The following is a 21689-nucleotide window of genomic DNA, read 5'->3' as shown; positions in this document are numbered from 1 at the left end:
TAAGGCGTAGAGCTGGCAGCCTGAAGGCTGATCTCTTCCTATACTTCAAATTAATGATGTCTTCTAGAAAGGAGTTGGATAGATGTTTCTTATCAGGGTAATAAATACTACCTTTTTGTTTTAGAGGGTCTAAAAGATAATGGTTAATCTCTGCATATGGCTCCTTAAACTGTTTTAACTTAACTGGCGTTGATGAAAAGGCATTATAACTAACAGAATTTTAATGTCCTGTGCTTTGCAGTCCTGCGAGAACTGTCATTCCCTTTTTTTTTTACTCCATTGATTCACATCAAGAGTTTCATATTCTATGAGAAAAAGTTCGGTCAAATGTGAAGATATTCCTCCGCAAGATTTAATCCTTTGGTTTCTTAACAAGCATCTTGCGTGTGGATTTATTTTGGTGTTAAATTTGGAGCGTTTAGTACTTAAAATCAATTTTTAAAATTAATCAATAGGGAAAAAAATTTACTTTGATATGTATTTAGTTGCGTAGTAATACGCCTCGAGTGAAGTAATTGGAACTTGCCTTTCTGTCGCTCTAATTGCGAGTGTAACATGTCGTATACCTCTGAGAGAAGGTAATGTAGTTTAAGTTTCTAGATATAATATGTTAGAAGCTACATTTTTTAATATATTTGTGTTATTAATTGTTTACAATTTATTTACAGTGTTATTGACATTGCATGGAGTTAATTCTTTCAATAGAGGAGACTTGGCATGCGATTGTGTAGAACGTGTTCTGCAACATGGCGTGTTGAAGGTTTTTTTGGCGTGGGGTTTTAATATATCTTGTCTTTGTGACATATTTTGACTGGTTCGTTTTGTTGAATTGGTATTAGCTTAAGCTGTCAAATTATGCCCCTAGTGTGATGATTCTTCCCTATTTGTCTTCTGGTTTTAATTTATATATATATATTTTAGGCCTTTGACGTATGTTTAAATTTGTGTGATAATTATAAATATAAGTTTGCTCTTGAGTGGGCTAAAATAAATTATTGATTGCATGAATCGGAAATTTTAATATTTAAAGTACTATCAAACATTGACATTTGTGTTCAGTCGCAGAGGTGGGTTGAATGTGATAAAACTGTTTTTCTAACCACAAAATTGTTGGCTTGTCATATGGTAACTACTAGGAAGACTAACTGCGAGATCATTAAGTTGAGACGACTATTTTTTTTTATTACCTATTCAAGTCAGCCACAAGCAGTCTAAACAATTGTATTTTAATATATTGTACACAGTCACTTTTGTATGAAACAATAGTTACCGTTTCCGAACAGTAGGTATCCATTTACGTATTCAGCGTAGTAGAAGTTCGGAATCGTGTATCCAAGTTAATCCCTTGATCCTGATGGCATGATCCTGCACACATTAATGCTGTGGTAGATGATACTTGCTGTTTACTTCGAACAGATCCTGGACTGTGAAAAACTTGTGATATTAAAATTTATTTTGATTTCGGTAAATATTTACAATCGCGGTAGATGCCAAAAAAAATGCTAAAAATCCGAAAATACTTTAATTCTATGCTCTTTCACTTCCTCTTTTCAAATCAACCGGCGGAGATAAGAAATTCCAAATACTTTAGGAGATATGGAATTTTTAACTTTTGAACATGTAGAGTAGCGGTATTTGCGAAAAATAATTATAAAAATCTGAAATTACTTTTATTATATGCTCTTTCACTTCCTCTTCACATTAAAACCGGCGGAGATAAGAAATTCCAAATACTTTAGGATATATCGAATTTTTAGATTTTCATCACAATACCTGTGAATTCAGGCGGCCACCATTGTTTCTTGTTTACGAGACGAGTATGATTTTTTTCCGCGTAGGTGAACCGACCATTGTTGCTTGTTTACGTTTATTATTTTTTATATTCGCGACGTAGGTAGAACGACTACATCATTTTCTACTAATGGCAAAGGAATGTACCCGCCTCTAACGTATCTGAGTTTTTAACGTTTCAAATTTTAATGTTTTATTTGTTGCGCAAGTAATAAGTAAAAAAATTACGTGAGTTCCTACCGTTCATCCTTTGTCCCGGTTTGTTAGGTCAGGTTAGCTACATTATAAATACTTTAAAACTAAACAACCATTAAAATTAATTTATATTATTTTTAATGTCTGCTTAGTTTGAAAGTATTAATAATGTAACTGACCTGACCTAATCGACCATTTTAATTAATTAGGCATTCACGAACGGTAAATCAAGACGCACATAAAGTTCTGCCATTCCCGATTACACCCGAACCATTTACCTTCGTCCAACCTCAGTTTTATTTATTAATATTTATATTTCTCTGTTTATTTTAATGTAGCTATACTAACCTAACTAACCGTCCATAGTGTTTTAAAGTGTTTTAATGTAGCTAACCTAACATAACATAACTATAATAAAGTATTTTCAGATTTTAATAGATACTCCTAAACAAGCAACAATGTAGTCGTTCACCTACGTCGCGGAAAAAAAAATCATACTCGTCTCGTAAACAAGAAACAATGATGGCCGCCTGAATTCACAGGTATTGTGATGAAAATTTAAAAATTCGATATCTCCTAAAGTATTTGGAATTTCTTACCTCCGCCGGTTGATTTGAAAAGAGGAAGTGAAAGAGCACAGAATAAAAGTATTTTCAGATTTTTAGCATTTTTTTTTGGCATCTACCGCGACTCTACATATGATGAAATTAAAAAATTCGATATCTCCTAAAGTATTTGGAATTTCTTACCTCCGCCGGTTGATTTGAAAAGAGGAAGTGAAAGAGCACAGAATAAAAGTATTTTCAGATTTTTAGCATTTTTTTTTGGCATCTACCGCGACTACATATGATGAAATTAAAAAATTCGATATCTCCTAAAGTATTTGGAATTTCTTACCTCCGCCGGTTGATTTGAAAAGAGGAAGTGAAAGAGCACAGAATAAAAGTATTTTCAGATTTTTAGCATTTTTTTTTTGGCATCTACCGCGACTCTACATATGATGAAATTAAAAAATTCGATATCTCCTAAAGTATTTGGAATTTCTTACCTCCGCCGGTTGTTTTGAAAAGAGGAAGTGAAAGGGCACAGAATAAAACTATTTTCAGATTTTTAGCATTTTTTTTGGCATCTACCGCGATTGTAAATATTTACCTTGATTTCTAGTTGAATACAAAATATAATTTCAAACGACCTGACATAATTTGTTTGTATTGTGATATTTTTGTTATGTTCAGGCTCTGTCTGTACTAAATTAAAACTGCTCGTGTACCACAGGTTCAGTTAAACAGGATGATGCCATTAGGACCAAAGAATTAATTTGGATATGTGATACAGAACAATTATAGTGGAACAAAAAATTGTGGCCAGCTGTTGGCTGGTTCAGACATACATTGTTTCATTTCTGCTAAGCTCCTGAAAAGCCACATGCTGCATGTAAGGTTGCGAGTGATCCTTCCTTTCAAGAAAAGCTGCATCAGCAGTTTTCTATGTATAAGGATGTGTACAGGGAAGTGCTCATTTTTTATTATTACATAGTGTGAGATAATTTTAGTATACCACTGTGTGTGTGTTTGCAAGCAGCTTGATACATTTAAATTTATTCAGACATACAGTTCAATTGTGAATTAATATTGTAAGTAACCTAGACCTTCATATAATATTGATGATTGCACTCATGTGTTTACCACCCCTACATTCTTAAGGGGAATGGATTTTTTTTTTTACTTAAAACAAATTTTTTACTGACTTTTGGTTATTGTGTTATATATTCTACAGCCATATTTATTCTTGTATAGAATACAATACTGAAGCTATATTATTCCCAGTGTTGTTTTATATACAAATGTTTTGCAAAACAAGCATATGAATATCTCCTATCTAAAATGCCCTTCAGGGTGGCTACCTACCGAGATAATCGGAAAAACTTGAGGAACTAGTCTAGATTGCAATAACTATACTGATGACCTTACCAAGATGGCAGTACGGATTAGCACCAAAAAAAATCGTACAAATATAAAATAACTTTCATTATATGCTCTTTTACGTCCTCTTTTCATAACCGCCTGCGGAGATAAGAAATTCCAAATACTTTAGGAGATATCGAATTTTTTAATGTACATATTTGGGCAATATTTGTTAAAAAAAAAAATTAAAATTCCAAAAATACCTTTATTCTGTGTTCTTTAACTTCCTCTTTTCATTAAACCCGGCAGAGATCAGAAATTCCAAATACTTTAGGATATATGGAATTTTTTAATTTTCATGCTGTGCACTGATGCTGCTTTCAGCGGGAAGCCTACGATTCACTCATCCTTCTGGACATACCCGAATACTCACGTTGGCAAGCCTTCTTTTCTTAAATTAGCAAGAAGTAATTACAAATACTTTAAAACATTGTGGATGGTTGGTTATATTAGGTAAGTATAGCTACATTAAAAAAAATGTAAAATCATTTTATGGTTGCTTAGCAAATAACTTTTTAATATGTAGCTATCCAGCGCTAGGAAACCGTTTACATGATTTCACAGTATTTTTAATGTAGCTATCCTAACCAAATCAACCATCCACAATGTTTTAAAGTATTTATAATGTAGCTAACATAACCTAATTGACCATTAGTTTTCATGAGTTGCATATTTATTTACAATAAACAAAAAAAATCATAAGATGCACGAACGGGCGTTTGCCTCTTGTCTGTTGAAAGAAGGCTTGCCAACGTGAGTATTCGGGTATGTCCAGAAGGATGAGTGAATCGTAGGCTTCCCGCGTTCACCATTGTTGCTTGTTTACAAGTATGATTTTTTTTTTTTTTTTTCGCGACGTAGTTGAACGACTACATCACGTAAAAAGAAAATTACGTGAGTTCCTACTGTTCATCCTTTTTCCCGGTTTGTTAGGTCAGGTCAGCTACATTATAAATACTTTAAAACTAAACAACCATTAAAATTAATTTTTATTATTTTTAATGTCTGTTCTGTTTCAAAGTATTTATACTGTAGCTGACCTGACCTAAACTACCTTTGTCCCGTTTTGTTAGGTCAGGTCATTTACATTATAAATACTTAAAACTATACAAGTAAAATTAATTGATATGATTTTAATTTCCATTTATTTTGAAGTATTTATAATGTAACTAACCTTACCTAATGGAAAATTTCTGTTATTTAGGCATTCACGCACACACGGCAAAATATAAAATGGCGTCTGTTCAATGATTACATAGGGCTTGTATTGCAAAATAAGAACGGCGATATATCCAAAAGTAATTGGAATTTTTTATCTCCGCAGGCGGTTATGAAAAGAGGACGTAAAAGAGCATATAATGAAAGTTATTTTATATTTGTACGATTTTTTTTGGCGCTAATCCGTACACTACATATTTACCCTACTTTCTTACAGGACAAGCATGGGAATATGGGAGTTTTGGCTATTTACACTATTTTTCACTCATTTCAATTTTTGAATATTATATTTTTCCTGTATCATAAATTAGAAGACAGTCTTCCCCCTTCCGCCTTTTTTATTCCATTTGGGATACCAATTTTTCATTATCAATAAACTATATCTGCAGACTTTACAACTTATGAATATATCGGGAGAATTAACAGCGTGCCCTGTGTATTATAACGGTTGTTATGCTGAAAATTGCCTCGAAATATCTCAACATTACGGACATATTGTTTCGATTTACTGCGGGTTCGTAAAGGATAGCCCTTTTATATTTTAATCACACACAGTTTTATTTATTGCCACTATTTACATTACTAGCTAATAATCTAAAAATGCCAATTAATCAATTGTACTTAAAAAATGTTGCTTCCTCCAGTCACTCGTTTCTCACAATCCACACACCTCGCTGGACCGCACCTCTGGCGCAACTCTCGCCACAGCATCCCTCGTGGTCCTCCGTCGCCTTTCCCCTTTGCCGAGATCCCACTCGACACCTCGCTTGGAACTCCGCTGCGCCCGCGACACTATCGCCTGGAACTGAACTCTTCGCCCTGGAACCTTTTCCAGGGACTTTGCCACTCTATCACCCGGAAAAGCTCTGCCGCGGGAAGGCTCCCTCCTGAACTCTCTCTGAACTTCTCCTCTGGGGCTCTCAGGAGCGCGGCTGGGGCCAGACGCGGTATTCCTCACCGACCCGACGTGTCGGCGGCTCGCGTAACTCCGCAGCTGTAAGGTTTCGAATGCCAAACTAACAGCGCCGCGCGGGGAGCTGAGGGCTGGAAGGAGGGGAAGCGGCACATCTCATGTTGCGCGGCCACATGATGTCAGCCAGCTGTGCACCTGCACGTGTTGTGGTCTTGCTCACGTTCGTAACATTGCCCCCTCACATATGTTCGTCCCGAACAACCCAAGGATGTCCCCATGCTACTCGAAGTTTAGGCCGCCTGCCTTTCCTCTATCGCGGGCTGTACAGTCTCACCAGATAACCCTCTCTTGCAGTAGATGATAGGAAAAATACCAAATAACATTTTTTTTTTTGTTTTAAACCAGCCTTTTTTTATTATGTTAGTTATTTTGATTCTCAGCATGTTCAAATGAAAGCCATATAACATCCTGCTTTCTGCCACTCATGTTGAACCAGAAATGTTATAACATCAAAGGACTGAAGTACAGCAAATCTGCACGTCTGACCTGGGACCGGGACCTAACCAATTAAAGTGTATTTCTGCACAGGAGGATTCTTGATGGAATGGGTGTTGCCCACAGAAAAGTTGTACAGTAGACTCAGAGATTCCCACAATTATTTATTTCCTCTTTTTTTTAACACTTCTACAATTCACTAATTAATTAAATTTTACAGGAGTATTTTGCTGGTTATAATTTACAACTTGTTCAGATAATTGAAATGATAAGATCTTGATTGGTGTATTATTTATTGTTCCTGTAAATCACAAGACTTAAAAATGAGCTAACTTTTGTTGCTGTTAGAGTGGAATCAGACCTTCATAAAAAAATTAAAACATTCTATTTAAAAATACATAATTTAAAAAAGTTGTTTAACAGAAACCACCTGTTTAAACCGTGGTCTAAACCATTCATACTAAGAGTGGTCAAAAGTAAATAATTGAACAATAATAGGTTACTGTTAAATACCTGCTCTTAAAATTTAAACCACCGATTTATGCCTCGTATCTCACAAGACCATATAAAGTCAACGTTTGTACTTTATAGAAATATTTATATTGATCAATTTTGGTGGTTGCAGAAGTCGAAACAAAAAATTGTTTGATTTATGATATGCAAATCTTTACAAATTTTAAATAAGCTAAAACGTTATTTTGTCTCTGGAAGTATGCTTATCTTTGGTTTTTTTTAAAAAGGTAATAAATTTGTTGTTTATTACTATATTTGTAAAGAATAGGAGATTCATTTTGATTATATTTTGCTTGCGTTAAAGCATTGATTTTTTTTTTGTTTAAAGAAAAATTGTAGAATCGCGTGTTACAAACAAGGGCAAGTAAAAATATTCTTTTAGAATATTCGGTTTGTTCCATTTTTCGGTCCATGATAATATGCGTCCGTAATTTTAGCAGCAAACTGGAAACTTCGTATGATTTGAATTAATACTTAAAAGAGATATCGAAGAGCTGTTTTAGTAACGGTAAGATTTATTTATCGATATATACCAAGAATTAAGTAAATTTATTGAAAATATTGTGTTTTGATAAGAATTGTTAATTATCGTCTAAGATTTCAACACTAAAATTCACGGAAGAACATGCAACGAAACTTTTATACTAGAACGAAGATCTGCCTAATTACGTTACCTTAATCGACGCAAAGAAGAACGGTTAAAATATCTTGAGGATTTGAGAGAGAGACAATTCAATTATTCAATCGACGACGACTGAACCACGTTAAAATAGGAAAGGCGCTGTAGTTTTGACGACACGAGCTAATAAGAAGACGTCTCGGGAGCCTAGCAGGAGGACAACCCAGCAGCCCGGTCGGCGAGAAGGACCGACTCGACGGCGCAAACTAAGAAGGAGGCGGCCCACGAGTCGAGCAGTAGAACAGCCCAGCAGTCCGGTACGAGAGGAGGACTGAGTCAACGACCTACCAGCTATCCAGAGCAGGAGAGCCAGCTACACGCGGATCGTCGCAGAGTCCTGGTCATCGAGGAAGTCAATACGTCTGTAGAGGCTATAACTGTCACTGAGGTCGGTTTTTTTTCCAGTCCCCGTCCAGTCGTCGATTTGGAACGTTTCCCGTTTGTTGAATTTCACGAACATTATTTTTTTTATAAAAACATTGATTTCCGCCTGAAAGACTTACCAGCGTCATAATTTAAATCCAAGTCTGAATCTCTTGTTCTATAATTATTAGAATAACTAAACTAATTAATTTAAATTAACTCTCGGGATCCCAAGACTATTGAATAGTAAATATCTGTTTGGAATTCTTTCAGGGCATTAAATTTGATATAAACGTTAGTCTCTGATGTAGTAATGTTTCACCAACACTCAGTGGTCCACGCTCACCGAGTGCTTTCAATCCTGGCTTAATACATAATTTTTACTTAATTTGAACTTACCACAACTTAACTTTCAACAGAAACATATAGAATTATTGAATCGTTTACATGATATAAAACAAATTGTTGATATATTTACACTACACTAACTTTGAATGAGTTTTTTTTTTTGTTTTGTTTTGAACTGGATAAACTTGTTACATACATACACAAAGAATTCCAAGCATTCTAGAATAAGTTAATAGTCTAGTAGGATAAAAATGTGATCAATGTATGTATAATAATAATTGTACCCTGCAACGGCTCTGCCGCACTCACATTAGGTCTAAAATACACCTACTTTAGTTACAGACGCAATTTACTTTTATTTACGACACATAAACTAGTTACATTGATTTACCTTGATAATTTTAGCTGTTTGAACCAAGAACATCTAATTCATTTTTTTTTTAAACTGACGGAACTCGACGGTTGTGAAAATTTGTTAAAGAAACATAATCAATTTTTTTTTAGCTTCACACACCCGTTGGTACGTCAGTTCTGGCGCCCAACGTTTAGGCTCGAATTTAGGTGAAACACACTGACTACTACACTGAGACGTGGAGAATACGAACGTTAGGACACATTTAGTCTGGAAATCGAAAAATATGCCATTTGGAGAAAATAGAGAACCATACTTCCTCAGAGGAAATGCACTAGAAGAGAACAGTAGCACACATTCAGAAACGAATGCTGAAGAAAGGCTAGAAACGGGAGAAATAGGAGCAGAGACGATGTCGGAACTCCATGACAATACGAACGTCCCGAATAACCAACAGTTACAACGAGGTGAGGAAACGACTCGAACAGAAAATGAACACTAAACCGTGACACTGGAACAAATGTTTCGAGTGCTACAAGAGGAAAAACAGGAACATGAACGCGAAAGACAGGAACGGGAACGCGAAAAACAGGAGAATGCCAATAGACTAGACAATATTGTACGAATCTTGAATACGACGTTAAATAATTTGACTGCAGAAACGGAACAAATTAGGACGGAGGTTACACAAACACAACGGACCATGGAACAAAACTTTTTTGTTGTACACGAGCGGATTGAAACCCTAGAGAATACGGTACCGCTGTTAAAAGAAAATGTCAGTCAAGTACAGAAGGATTTAGAAAGTAAAGTAAACCGAGTAGAAATACGAGTAGAAGAAATCGAGAGGAAATTTACACAAAACACTGCGTTGAATATTACTAAATCAACTGTCCCCAATGAAAATAATAACAACAGAAGCGAAAACATTAGTGTAGCTAGTTCAACTGGGATAAGTGTAGAACCAGTCACTATAGTTAGAAATAATGTTCCGTTAGTTACTGATTCCATGTTGACCCTGCATCATCCTGCTCGAAAATGGCTAGATAACGTACCTAGTTTTGCCGGAAAAAGCACAGAAAATCCCAGAAAATTTATTAACCAGTTCGAAGAGTATTGTAATACGTTTAACCTATCCGAGACAGACAAGATGAAAAGCATTGGCCATTGTCTAAAAGACACCGCATTCTATTGGTGGGAATTACTGAAAGATTCTATCACTGAATATAGTACATTCCGTAAGGCATTTATACAACAATTCTGGAGCACCAGAATACAAAGCAATTTACGTATTCAGTTGCATTCTTATAAGTTTGACCCTAAAAGAAGACAGAATCTAGAAGCACACATTAACAACATGTATGAGAGAACTCGCTATTTGAACTGCAACATGGAAGACGAGGAATTTATAGCGATGATACTATCACAGCTACCCGTTAGATATCAGTTACAGTTAAGCGGACAAAATTACAACGGAATAGTAGATTTTAAGGAACAGTTACTGAACTACGACAGGCTAGAAAAACTAGACCGAACTAGCGTGAATAAGGAGACGTTCGAGCGGAAGAACAATAATCCACCCGCACCATTGTACCAAAATTGGCGAAATAAACCTACAGCCACGAATAACGAACAGAGATCACCTCGCATAAACGCTTTTAACGTAGAACAACCTAGACAGCAATGGTATCATAAAGGATACAGGGGACGATACAGAAACTTTAATTATTGGAATCAACCGAACCATACTAATGGGAACCAAAGACAACAGGGTAATTACAACCGGGAACAATACCCTAACCAACGACGGGAAGGGGCCGTTTGGAGTTCAGGTCCAAAAACTAATACGTATCCGATAGAAGAAGGATTCGCATGTGACCGGAATGCATCACACGAACAATATCGAGTAGAAGCACAGATTTTTCAGCCGACAGAGAAAGCAATAACGACTGCAAACCACACCGAGCAAGGAACATCGCGAGTTGAAAATAATCAACAATTTATTTCTCCAAGTAACTGTGATAATGACACGAAATGGCAGTGTAACCGAAATAATGATGGTGTTAATTTTAGTCAAAGAGTGGACTCAAATCATACTACTTCAGAGAGGTCTGGTCGAATTACACCAACATGGCAACCTGACCAGATACCTGGACTTGTTAACCGCAGGGAAAACTAAGCAGGGAGGGCGTATCACAGCTCCTATCACCACTCCCTAATACGAATTTGGAAGGGGCTAAACATCACCGTGAACCTTGTCTAGAAAACCAATCGAACACAGTCATCACGAAAAGAATAAATACCGTAATATTCAGAGAAAACGAACGCGACTTTCTGTTAAGCGAACCGTGCATCGAAGCCGGGAATGTAAAAGAAGCCTTGTGTCCTGAAATAACACTTAGCATAAATGGGGTCAAATCACCGGTTCTACTAGACAGCGGAGCAGAAGTTTCATGTATTAGCGAAGATTGTATAGAAATGATAGAAAGTACAGGAATCAAATTACCACGTATGCCTGTCCCGACCATTAAAATTTTAGGAGTAACGTCAAGGGCTAGTCCCATTATTAATAAACAGACTTTGCTAGAAATTGAAGGATTAGGTAGCGTAAAGCGCGTACCTGTTTTGATAGTGAAAGGTTTGGCAAAACCAATTATACTTGGAATCGATTTTTTGACCACATACAAAATTATCATGGATTTCGGAGGATGGATGATTACGGCTATGGATAGCTTAGAGAACCCGACCACCACGGAAAAATGGGAAGTGACGGACAACTGCGTATCACTACTTCGTGATGTAAATTCGTATGCTAGGATATGCTCTACCATGGCAAGTAATTTAAATGCGACCGATGACGATTTGCGTAATGCCATGAGTGAAATTACTCTGATTAGCGACAAGGAGAAAACGGAACTATTTCAAGTTTTAAAGCATTTCCAAGACGTATTTTCCGACAAACCTGGACTAAACAAATTATACCAAGCTAGCATAGAGGTGAAACCAGGCGAGCCATTTCATAGAAAATCCTACCCGATTCCAGCCAAATTTTTGAGTGAAGCTGAAGAATACTTACAATTGATGTTAGACTGGATGGTAGTTGAACGAGCTCCTAGCCCATACACCAATGCTATCCTGTGCGTCAGAAAGAAGGACGGTTCCGTACGCCTATGTCTGGATGCGCGGGAAATTAACAAGATTACCATACGAGACCGAGAAAGCCCACGGCCGACAAATGACATTCTACGCTTATATCAAGGAGTAAAATTTCTAACAACTTTAGATTTGTCAGCCGGGTATTGGCAAATTCCATTGAAGAAGGAATCACGGAAATACACGTCCTTTTTATTTAAAAATTTCCAGTACATATTTCGAGTCATGCCTTTTGGGTTATGCAATGCCGTGGCTGAATTCACGAGATGTCTAGACCAAACATTAGGACCGGAATGCAAAAACTTCGCTCGTGCTTATGTCGATGACATACTTATAACTTCGACATCCCTGAAAGAACACTTTATCCATATCGGCATTGTTTTGACCAAGCTACGTGACGCTGGCATGACTGCAAAATTGAAGAAATCTGTGTTTTGTCGCCAAGAATTACCTTTCTTAGGCCATATTTTGACACCAACCGGCATTAAAACATCACCCGAAAAATTACAAAGTATTACTAATTTTCCAACACCAAAGAACGTCAAACAATTGAGAACTTTTCTTGGCGTGATCGGATTTTATCGTAATTATAGTGATAAGATAGCTAAAATAGCTGTACCACTTTTCGGTTTATTAAAGAAGGGACAAACATGGAAGTGGTGCGATGAAGAAAAGAAAGCATTCGAGGACTTGAAGAAAATTTTCATTGAAGAACAAGTATTGCATCACCCTATTCTAGGTAGAGTTTTTTTGTTGTATACAGATGCTTCCGCTTATGCGCTAGGTGCAAAATTAGCGCAAATCGATGACGAAGATATAGAACGAACAGTCGCAATGGCAAGCCGAACACTAAATAGTGCCGAAAAAAATTATACAGTCACAGAACGAGAAACTTTAGCAATTGTATGGGCCTTACAAAAATTTAGGGACTTATTGTTGGGTGAACATGTAAAACTGCTTACTGATCATCAATCATTATTATTTCTTAAAACTGGCAAAATTTTCGGTAGTAGGCTAACTCGATGGTGTCTACTTATACAAGAATATGACATTGAGATTTGCCATATTAAAGGCAAAGAAAATGTGGCAGCGGATTACCTTAGCCGGGTACCGGATGTCGTGGAAAACGAAAAACCGAATCATCGTAACCCGAAAGAATTCTTAGTTGCTCATCTAGTGGCGGAACAAATGGCCAACAACGATGTTATCAGGAATGCTTTCCTAAATTTAGCTCAACTTCAAAATGGGGATGAATTTTGCCAAAATATTAAGGGAAAACTTCAAAACATAGTACCAGAACATAAACTCAATACTAAATATTGCATTTCTAACGAAGGTATTTTAGTTTACCAAAAGAAACTATGTTCCCGATTCGAGGATTTATGGAAACCGGTCGTACCTAAAGAATTAGTAAAGAATATTGCATGGGAAATACATCATAACTGTGCCCACATTGGTTCCAAGAAATTGACCGCTACCTTAAGTAGAAAATTATACTGTCCGAACTTACCCAAAATTGTAGTGAAAATTACGAGATCGTGCGACCTATGCCAAAAAGCAAAACATTCACAACGCAACTTAGTTGGAGAAACACAACCGATAATTCCTAGAGGACCTTTGCAATTGTTGTCGGTAGATTTACTGGGACCATTACCTCGCTCAACTGCAGGAGTAAAATATGTATTTGTAGTCTTAGATGTTTTCTCTAAGTACGCCAAGCTCTACCCAATAGTACATGCTTCCGGCAAGGTCATCCTTCAGAAAATGAAGAGATTCGAGGCTAAAGTGGGTCACCCCGAAGCGGTTATTTCAGATCACTGTACACAATTTACCAGTTCGATATGGCTAGAAGGATTAAAGGAGATGCATATTACACCCACCATGTCTTCGGTTAGACATCCCCAAAGTAACCCGGTAGAACGACTAATGCGCACGCTAGGCAACATGCTACGCACGTTTTGTTATGATGCACAACAAAGTTGGATGACTAAATTACCATTTATTGAATGTGTTATTAATCATACCATCCATAGTTCTACCAACACCACGCCATACGAAGTGCTCACCGGAAAACCGTCCAATATCATTCCAGAAACAATGGTACCAAAATTACAACATGATGTCGCTGAGGAAGAGCAAGACGAACTGAACGAAATACGACGGGAAACCGAGGAGTTAGTTAGGGCGAAACTAACCTCCGCTGCTGACATGAGAAAGAAGCATCAGAAATTATCCGGAAAAACTACTTTCGATTGCGGAGACCTGGTACTAAAAAGAACCAATCCAACCAGCCAGTTCTGGCAATACGTTACCCGGAAGTTATTTCTACTATTCGACGGACCATACCTCATAACTAAAGTCATTCGGAATAATTGTTATGAACTCTCAGACCTTAACACCAGGCAGATTATAGGACATTACAACATTACCCAACTGAAAGAATATCACAAACCTGTTGTGACCGAAAATATTGAATGATTTATACATATGTTTAAAATATCCTTACGTTGACCTAGCATTCTTTGTATGTTTTTTTTTTATTTATTGCAACATGTATGTAATATATTCTTGTTAGGATATTATGAGTTTAGTCATTAGTCTTAGTAAATGTAGGAATATGACAACCTCGTTTGGTGGACGATAAATAATAATGAAGATGTAGATTCTGTTATCTATGTGTATTAGAAATGTCATTCTGTTTGTTCTATGTATGTTTAAACTGCACATAATAGACATTTCTAAGAAGGGGCAATCTATAAAGTCAACGTTTGTACTTTATAGAAATATTTATATTGATCAATTTTGGTGGTTGCAGAAGTCGAAACAAAAAATTGTTTGATTTATGATATGCAAAGCTTTACAAATTTTAAATAAGCTAAAACGTTATTTTGTCTCTGGAAGTATGCTTATCTTTGGTTTTTTTTAAAAAGGTAATAAATTTGTTGTTTATTACTATATTTGTAAAGAATAGGAGATTCATTTTGATTATATTTTGCTTGCGTTAAAGCATTGATTTTTTTTTTGTTTAAAGAAAAATTGTAGAATCGCGTGTTACAAACAAGGGCAAGTAAAAATATTCTTTTAGAATATTCGGTTTGTTCCATTTTTCGGTCCATGATAATATGCGTCCGTAATTTTAGCAGCAAACTGGAAACTTCGTATGATTTGAATTAATACTTAAAAGAGATATCGAAGAGCTGTTTTAGTAACGGTAAGATTTATTTATCGATATATACCAAGAATTAAGTAAATTTATTGAAAATATTGTGTTTTGATAAGAATTGTTAATTATCGTCTAAGATTTCAACACTAAAATTCACGGAAGAACATGCAACGAAACTTTTATACTAGAACGAAGATCTGCCTAATTACGTTACCTTAATCGACGCAAAGAAGAACGGTTAAAATATCTTGAGGATTTGAGAGAGAGACAATTCAATTATTCAATCGACGACGACTGAACCACGTTAAAATAGGAAAGGCGCTGTAGTTTTGACGACACGAGCTAATAAGAAGACGTCTCGGGAGCCTAGCAGGAGGACAACCCAGCAGCCCGGTCCGCGAGAAGGACCGACTCGACGGCGCAAACTAAGAAGGAGGCGGCCCACGAGTCGAGCAGTAGAACAGCCCAGCAGTCCGGTACGAGAGGAGGACTGAGTCAACGACCTACCAGCTATCCAGAGCAGGAGAGCCAGCTACACGCGGATCGTCGCAGAGTCCTGGTCATCGAGGAAGTCAATACGTCTGTAGAGGCTATAACTGTCACTGAGGTCGGTTTTTTTTCCAGTCCCCGTCCAGTCGTCGATTAGGAACGTTTCCCGTTTGTTGTAATTTCACGAACATTATTTTTTTTATAAAAACATTGATTTCCGCCTGAAAGACTTACCAGCGTCATAATTTAAATCCAAGTCTGAATCTCTTGTTCTATAATTATTAGAATAACTAAACTAATTAATTTAAATTAACTCTCGGGATCCCAAGACTATTGAATAGTAAATATCTGTTTGGAATTCTTTCAGGGCATTAAATTTGATATAAACGTTAGTCTCTGATGTAGTAATGTTTCACCAACACTCAGTGGTCCACGCTCACCGAGTGCTTTCAATCCTGGCTTAATACATAATTTTTACTTAATTTGAACTTACCACAACTTAACTTTCAACAGAAACATATAGAATTATTGAATCGTTTACATGATATAAAACAAATTGTTGATATATTTACACTACACTAACTTTGAATGAGTTTTTTTTTTTGTTTTGTTTTGAACTGGATAAACTTGTTACATACATACACAAAGAATTCCAAGCATTCTAGAATAAGTTAATAGTCTAGTAGGATAAAAATGTGATCAATGTATGTATAATAATAATTGTACCCTGCAACGGCTCTGCCGCACTCACATTAGGTCTAAAATACACCTACTTTAGTTACAGACGCAATTTACTTTTATTTACGACACATAAACTAGTTACATTGATTTACCTTGATAATTTTAGCTGTTTGAACCAAGAACATCTAATTCATTTTTTTTTTTAAACTGACGGAACTCGACGTTTGTGAAAATTTGTAAAGAAACATAATCAATTTTTTTTTAGCTTCATACACCCGTTGGTACGTCAACCATATTGATCACACACTAAAATAATAAAAAAAAACTTGACCACCTCAGAATTTGATGAAATTTGGTATGAAGGTTGTCCTCATAGAGATTAAGAAAAATTACGATTTTTTTTAATTACAAATATCTCAAACTGTTTAGAAATTACAGCTATGTAAAGTTACCCAAAATCCGCCAAAAAAAAAAACATTATCTACATATTATCAGATCACCATAGCTTGTCTCCTAATTGAGCTAGAGAGATGAGAGTGGTGTCTTGTTACTCATTTTTAAATGCTCATTCGTTTGATGCACAACACAACATACTTGGTTATAAAAAACTGTTTTTGAGAAATCAAATTCAAAATTTTGATTTTCTAAAATAAAAAAAAGTGCAGTTTTTAAAATTAAAAAAAAATCCTATAAATAGTTTATATTTTTGGTAAGTGATTCTCAAAATTTCAAAGTGGGAGGCTAATGGGTTCATAGTTAAATGATAATTTTAAAAAAAGGTGTTTTATGAAACTGTTAGTCAGCCTACCTACTCCAGATTTCTTCACTATATTAGGTTATCATGAACTTAAATTAAATTTTAAACACTCACATCTTAGGCAAAAGTTATTCAGAACTTCATGATTTGTGAAGTTTTTATGGCTTCTTCTTCATTCTTCTCCAACACATATGCCAGCCACCACTTTTGGTCATATACAGCGGTTATATATCCACTAACTTCTGTTATTTGTAGTTTTTCAGGGCAATTTTGATGTTTCCTCTGTGTATCTTCAGAGAATAATTTACACATATCTTTGATACACTTGAATTACAGGCATATAAGCATGACATTGCTGTGTTCCCTTAATAGTTGCTGCAACCTTCTTTCCAGATGCCTGTGGCCACTGGACCATGGGGATGCATAAGACACAGTGATGTTGTTTAACTCTTTAGATACACCCGTGATCTGTCCTATCCACCAATTCTGATCGTAAACACAAGCAACGAACCGGCCTACTTGGAAATCATTTATTGAATAATGTATTTTAATCTGGTTAGATTGTACAACTATTTCTAGTTTACCTTTAATTGTGCCTCTCATGTATGTCTCATTTTTAATCAGCCAGTAATGCTTTCATTGTATTCCAACTGGTTTTACAGTAGCCCATTCTTTTTCCTTACATGACCTATACGTTTCAATTGTTTTACTTTCGAGAGCCAATAGTATTATCTTTGGTACAAGATTATCTACTTCAGCAACAAATGAAGCAGAATCTATAATTGCATTAACACACACTGCCCGAAGATTAAACTTAATTACAAAGTGTTTACACAAACCGCCTATTGCATCACATGTGCTTTTGCCATGCACTGTAGCAGAAAAACAAAATCCATTTTTTTCAACTGTTTGAGTATTTTTACATAGTTCATTCAGTTGAAACCTATTTTTGAAATGTCCAGCCGCCCCATATGTAATGAACACTATTGAAATCAAAAGTTCGAATTGGCAAAATGTTTGAAATTTCCAGTTTCATCATCTCTAAAGCACAGAGAACATGAGCAGAGTCGTGATCTGTATCATCAGATACTTCAACAAAACTTCTCATTTTGTCCCGAAGTATGCAACGCAGGCACAGTGAAAGCTGATCAGTTTGCTAGTGGTAAGTTTGGGTTTCATCAGGCAATACAACCAACCAGTTCTCAGCAAAATCAAAATGTAAAACAAGAGCATTATTTAGTTGGACCGAACTTCTTGCTTCAACTATTCTTTCCCTTTGTATTCTCCTAATGTAACTGTGAGGAAGCATTCTTAACCCAATGACTTACATGTTCCAGAAAATTATTTACAGGTACAGTTTTTTTATAATATCACCATGTTCCCAAATCGCAAATGTAACTTCTTCCCCTTCATCCAAGCCAAAATATACAACAGTTAATGTTTCTGTGCCAGGACAATCACCCCACTCCTCGAGCCAGCAATCTTCATTCCTCGTTTCGTCATACAAACACTTCAGTAGAAGATCTTCTTCCTCAGTTTTGTTATTTGTTATATTTCGAAGAGTTTACCGATTAGTTCCAAGTCACTGCAGTAAATACAAGAACACAGTCTGTAATGCAAATAACATCCTTTTTGGGTAAATATGTAGTTGGGCGGTATTTGCGGAAAAAAAAGTTAAAAATCCAAAACTAATTTTATTCTATGCTCTTCAACTTCCTCTTTTCATTAAAAGCGGCGGAGATAAGAAATTCCAAATACTTTAGGAGATATCAAATTTTTAAATTTCATCACAATTATACCAGTGCATTCATGTGGCGTTCAACATTGTTTCTTGTTTATGAGTATCTATTTTTTTATTGGATAATGATGTCACGTGATTGTTCGTGATAGGCCAGAATTCAAATGAACAAATACGTGATTATTTAGTTCATTTATTGTGTAAAACGGTGTTTAATTACCGCCTCCAACTTAAGGGAGTTTTTAACGTTTCTAATTTTAAAGTCTTATTTGTTATTGTTGCGCAAGTAATAAGTAACAAAAAAATTTTACGTGAGTTGTTACTGTTCATCCTTTGTCTCGGTTTGTTAGGTTAGGTCAGTTGCATTATAAATACTTTAAAACTAAAGAACCATTGAAATTAATTCATATTATTTTTAATGTACGCTTAGTTTCAAAGTATTTATAATGTAACTGACCTGACCTAATCGACCATTTTCATTAATTAGGCATTCACAAACACATGGCAATAAAAAAAATTGCGGTGGTCAATTGATTACACATGTCTTGTATAGCAAAATAAGAACGGCGATATCTCTTAAAGTATTTGGAATTTCTTATCTCCGCCGCTTTTAATGAAAAGAGGAAGTTGAAGAGCATCTAATAAAGGTATTTTCGGATTTTTAACATTTGTTTTTCGCAAATACCGCTCAACTGCATATTTAACCTTTTTGTTTGGACTTTCCCTTAACAGTCTTTATAATCTTCTAGGTAATATGATAATGCTAGAGTATAGGTAAAGAATGTCCACTATAGGGGTCAGGTTAAAGCATAAATTCCGTTATTTTTTTATAACTGTGCGACATTTATCAAAGAGGTACTTCGACACTAGGTAATTTTTCCTTCAATTCAGTTTCATTAAATGTTTGTAGTACCAATGTTAGTAGCTGCACTTTTCCATTGTAGTTACAAGTACGAAGAGCGAGTCAATATTAGAAAACCCTAGACTACAATTGACACACACAGGCATTTCATCTTCAGACTCACTTGAAACATGCACGTGATATGTCTTGTAATTTGTTCACAGCTACAGTTTTTATCTTGTCGACTAATTTTATCTTCTTTTTCTTCGCATAACCTTGTCTCCTATCCAATCTCACCTCTGAAAGGGATTTCAATAGTGATACTCCTACATCCTACATCTAGTGTTTTGATGAGACTGCTATTTAAAACACTTACTAGTTCATCCTCCGGAGTAAAGTTCTCTGATGTGGGTATTCCTTCTGCAGGTTCTTCAGCTAGTGCCAGAAATTTATTTAGTTACATCACAAAATATCATTTCTATTTTGTGAAACAGATACACCCACAAACCTTTGAATATCATCAGCTAAATCATTCACCTTACACATCCTCACACATTTACTTCTGTACGTAATTTTTTTGTGCTTTTTAATGTAGTCCACACATTTAATTCTCTCGGTACTATGAAAGTCAGACATAAGTTAGTTCACTAGCTGAACATCACCCGCCAACACACACAACACAACTGTAACAGTAAAAGTTTGGGAATTCCCTTGAAGCTACCAGGGATTCCCCTTACAGCACCTGGGAATATTCAGATATTTCCCAAGGTTTTTCCAATTTTAGAACCAGTTACGAATTTTATCTCATATTTAGAGACCAACAAAATATATTTGTTAATTGAACGTGCAGTCCTTAGAAAATTTAATAAATTTACATTTTCAAAAAATTCTAGAAATGGTTACGGACAAAACACACTATCCAACAAAGTGCATGCTATTAACAAAGGTTAGGGCTACAAACTGACAAAGTTTCAGATTTTTAAGAAATGGGGATTTTGAGTAATGTAAATCAGAAATGGCACTTTTGTCAAATTTTTGCAAAATTTAAAGTTAAATGTTAATAATTTTATGCCTTATAGAATCAAAAACAGTTTTTTTTTCTGTAAAACTACTGTAATGGGTCTACATATTGTCAGAATTACTTTTTATGAAACTTTATTATTCCATGTAAAAAAAATAATATTTTTGAAAATCCAAAAAAAATTTTAATTTTTGAATTTACCCCCATTAAAATATATTGTCATGGGGCTTATTGGAACTATACCACCCTGTAGTTCAAAATAATAGCTACAAAAAAAATCAATGGAATATGTTAAATAGTTTTGAAATGCCGCTAATTTGAAAAGTGCTTTTTTTTCCAACTTTTTTTATTTTGAACCAATTTCGAAAGCCTATTACATGGGTTAAAAAGAATTTGGGGTGAAATCCTTTTAGCACATTTCATGTCTCCACTGGTTGTAACTGCTGTAATTTTTTAAAGCAAATCTGTGATGGTGACCTGACACATTTTGTTGCTAACAGCCTGAATTGAGGTGGAATGGTTTAGTTTTATTTAAGTTGTTTTATTTAAGTAGTTTCCGTAAGTTGGTTTTCAAATGTTTAGCAAGGAACTTGTATTATTAGGTTAAACAGTAGGCCATCCAGAGTAGGTCTCGGAGATGAGAAGAAGAGGTTTAATAAACTATTACGAATGACGTATGTCACTAGATCAGTTTTACCGAGCAGTGTCCTCAAGATGCTGTGGAAGAAAGACTGAGCTTTGGTCAGGGCGTCATGGCGACACGTTGGGTACGTGCTACTAGCTGAACCCCTTCCAGCTTCTCTTACCAAGTTATAATTAATTATTACGCATTAAAAACATTTACTTATTGAGTTCTTATTTAAGTTTGTCTCAACCGCTCGCACGAAGGTGTGTCCCGAAGGTGCTGCTCTGTCAGTACATCTGCCAGGGAACACGCACTTGGAGAGTTCCAGTAGATAGTGGAATGACATTTGTATTAATTACTGAATTAGTTATTACGGGTGCGTGGCACATA

The 21689-nt window shown here is 35.6% G+C and overlaps 1 protein-coding gene across 1 annotated transcript in view; it reads left to right on the top strand.

Annotated features, from left to right (window-relative positions):
- The first annotated feature begins 294 nt into the window (after positions 1-294).
- The window catches only part of LOC134535716 (eukaryotic initiation factor 4A-I), a 92868-nt gene continuing 71473 nt past the window's right edge, over positions 295-21689 (top strand). The window contains exon 1 of the mRNA XM_063374921.1: positions 295-578. Coding sequence (XP_063230991.1) covers positions 556-578 — 23 coding nt within the window. The 5' untranslated portion in view covers positions 295-555. The remainder of the gene's footprint in view (positions 579-21689) is intronic.

This window comes from Bacillus rossius, chromosome 10 (assembly GCF_032445375.1).
Source record: "Bacillus rossius redtenbacheri isolate Brsri chromosome 10, Brsri_v3, whole genome shotgun sequence".
NCBI classification, from domain to species: Eukaryota; Metazoa; Arthropoda; class Insecta; order Phasmatodea; family Bacillidae; genus Bacillus; species Bacillus rossius.
The sequence above is the reverse complement of the archived record's forward strand: the minus strand, read 5'-3'. Positions and strand labels throughout refer to the sequence as shown.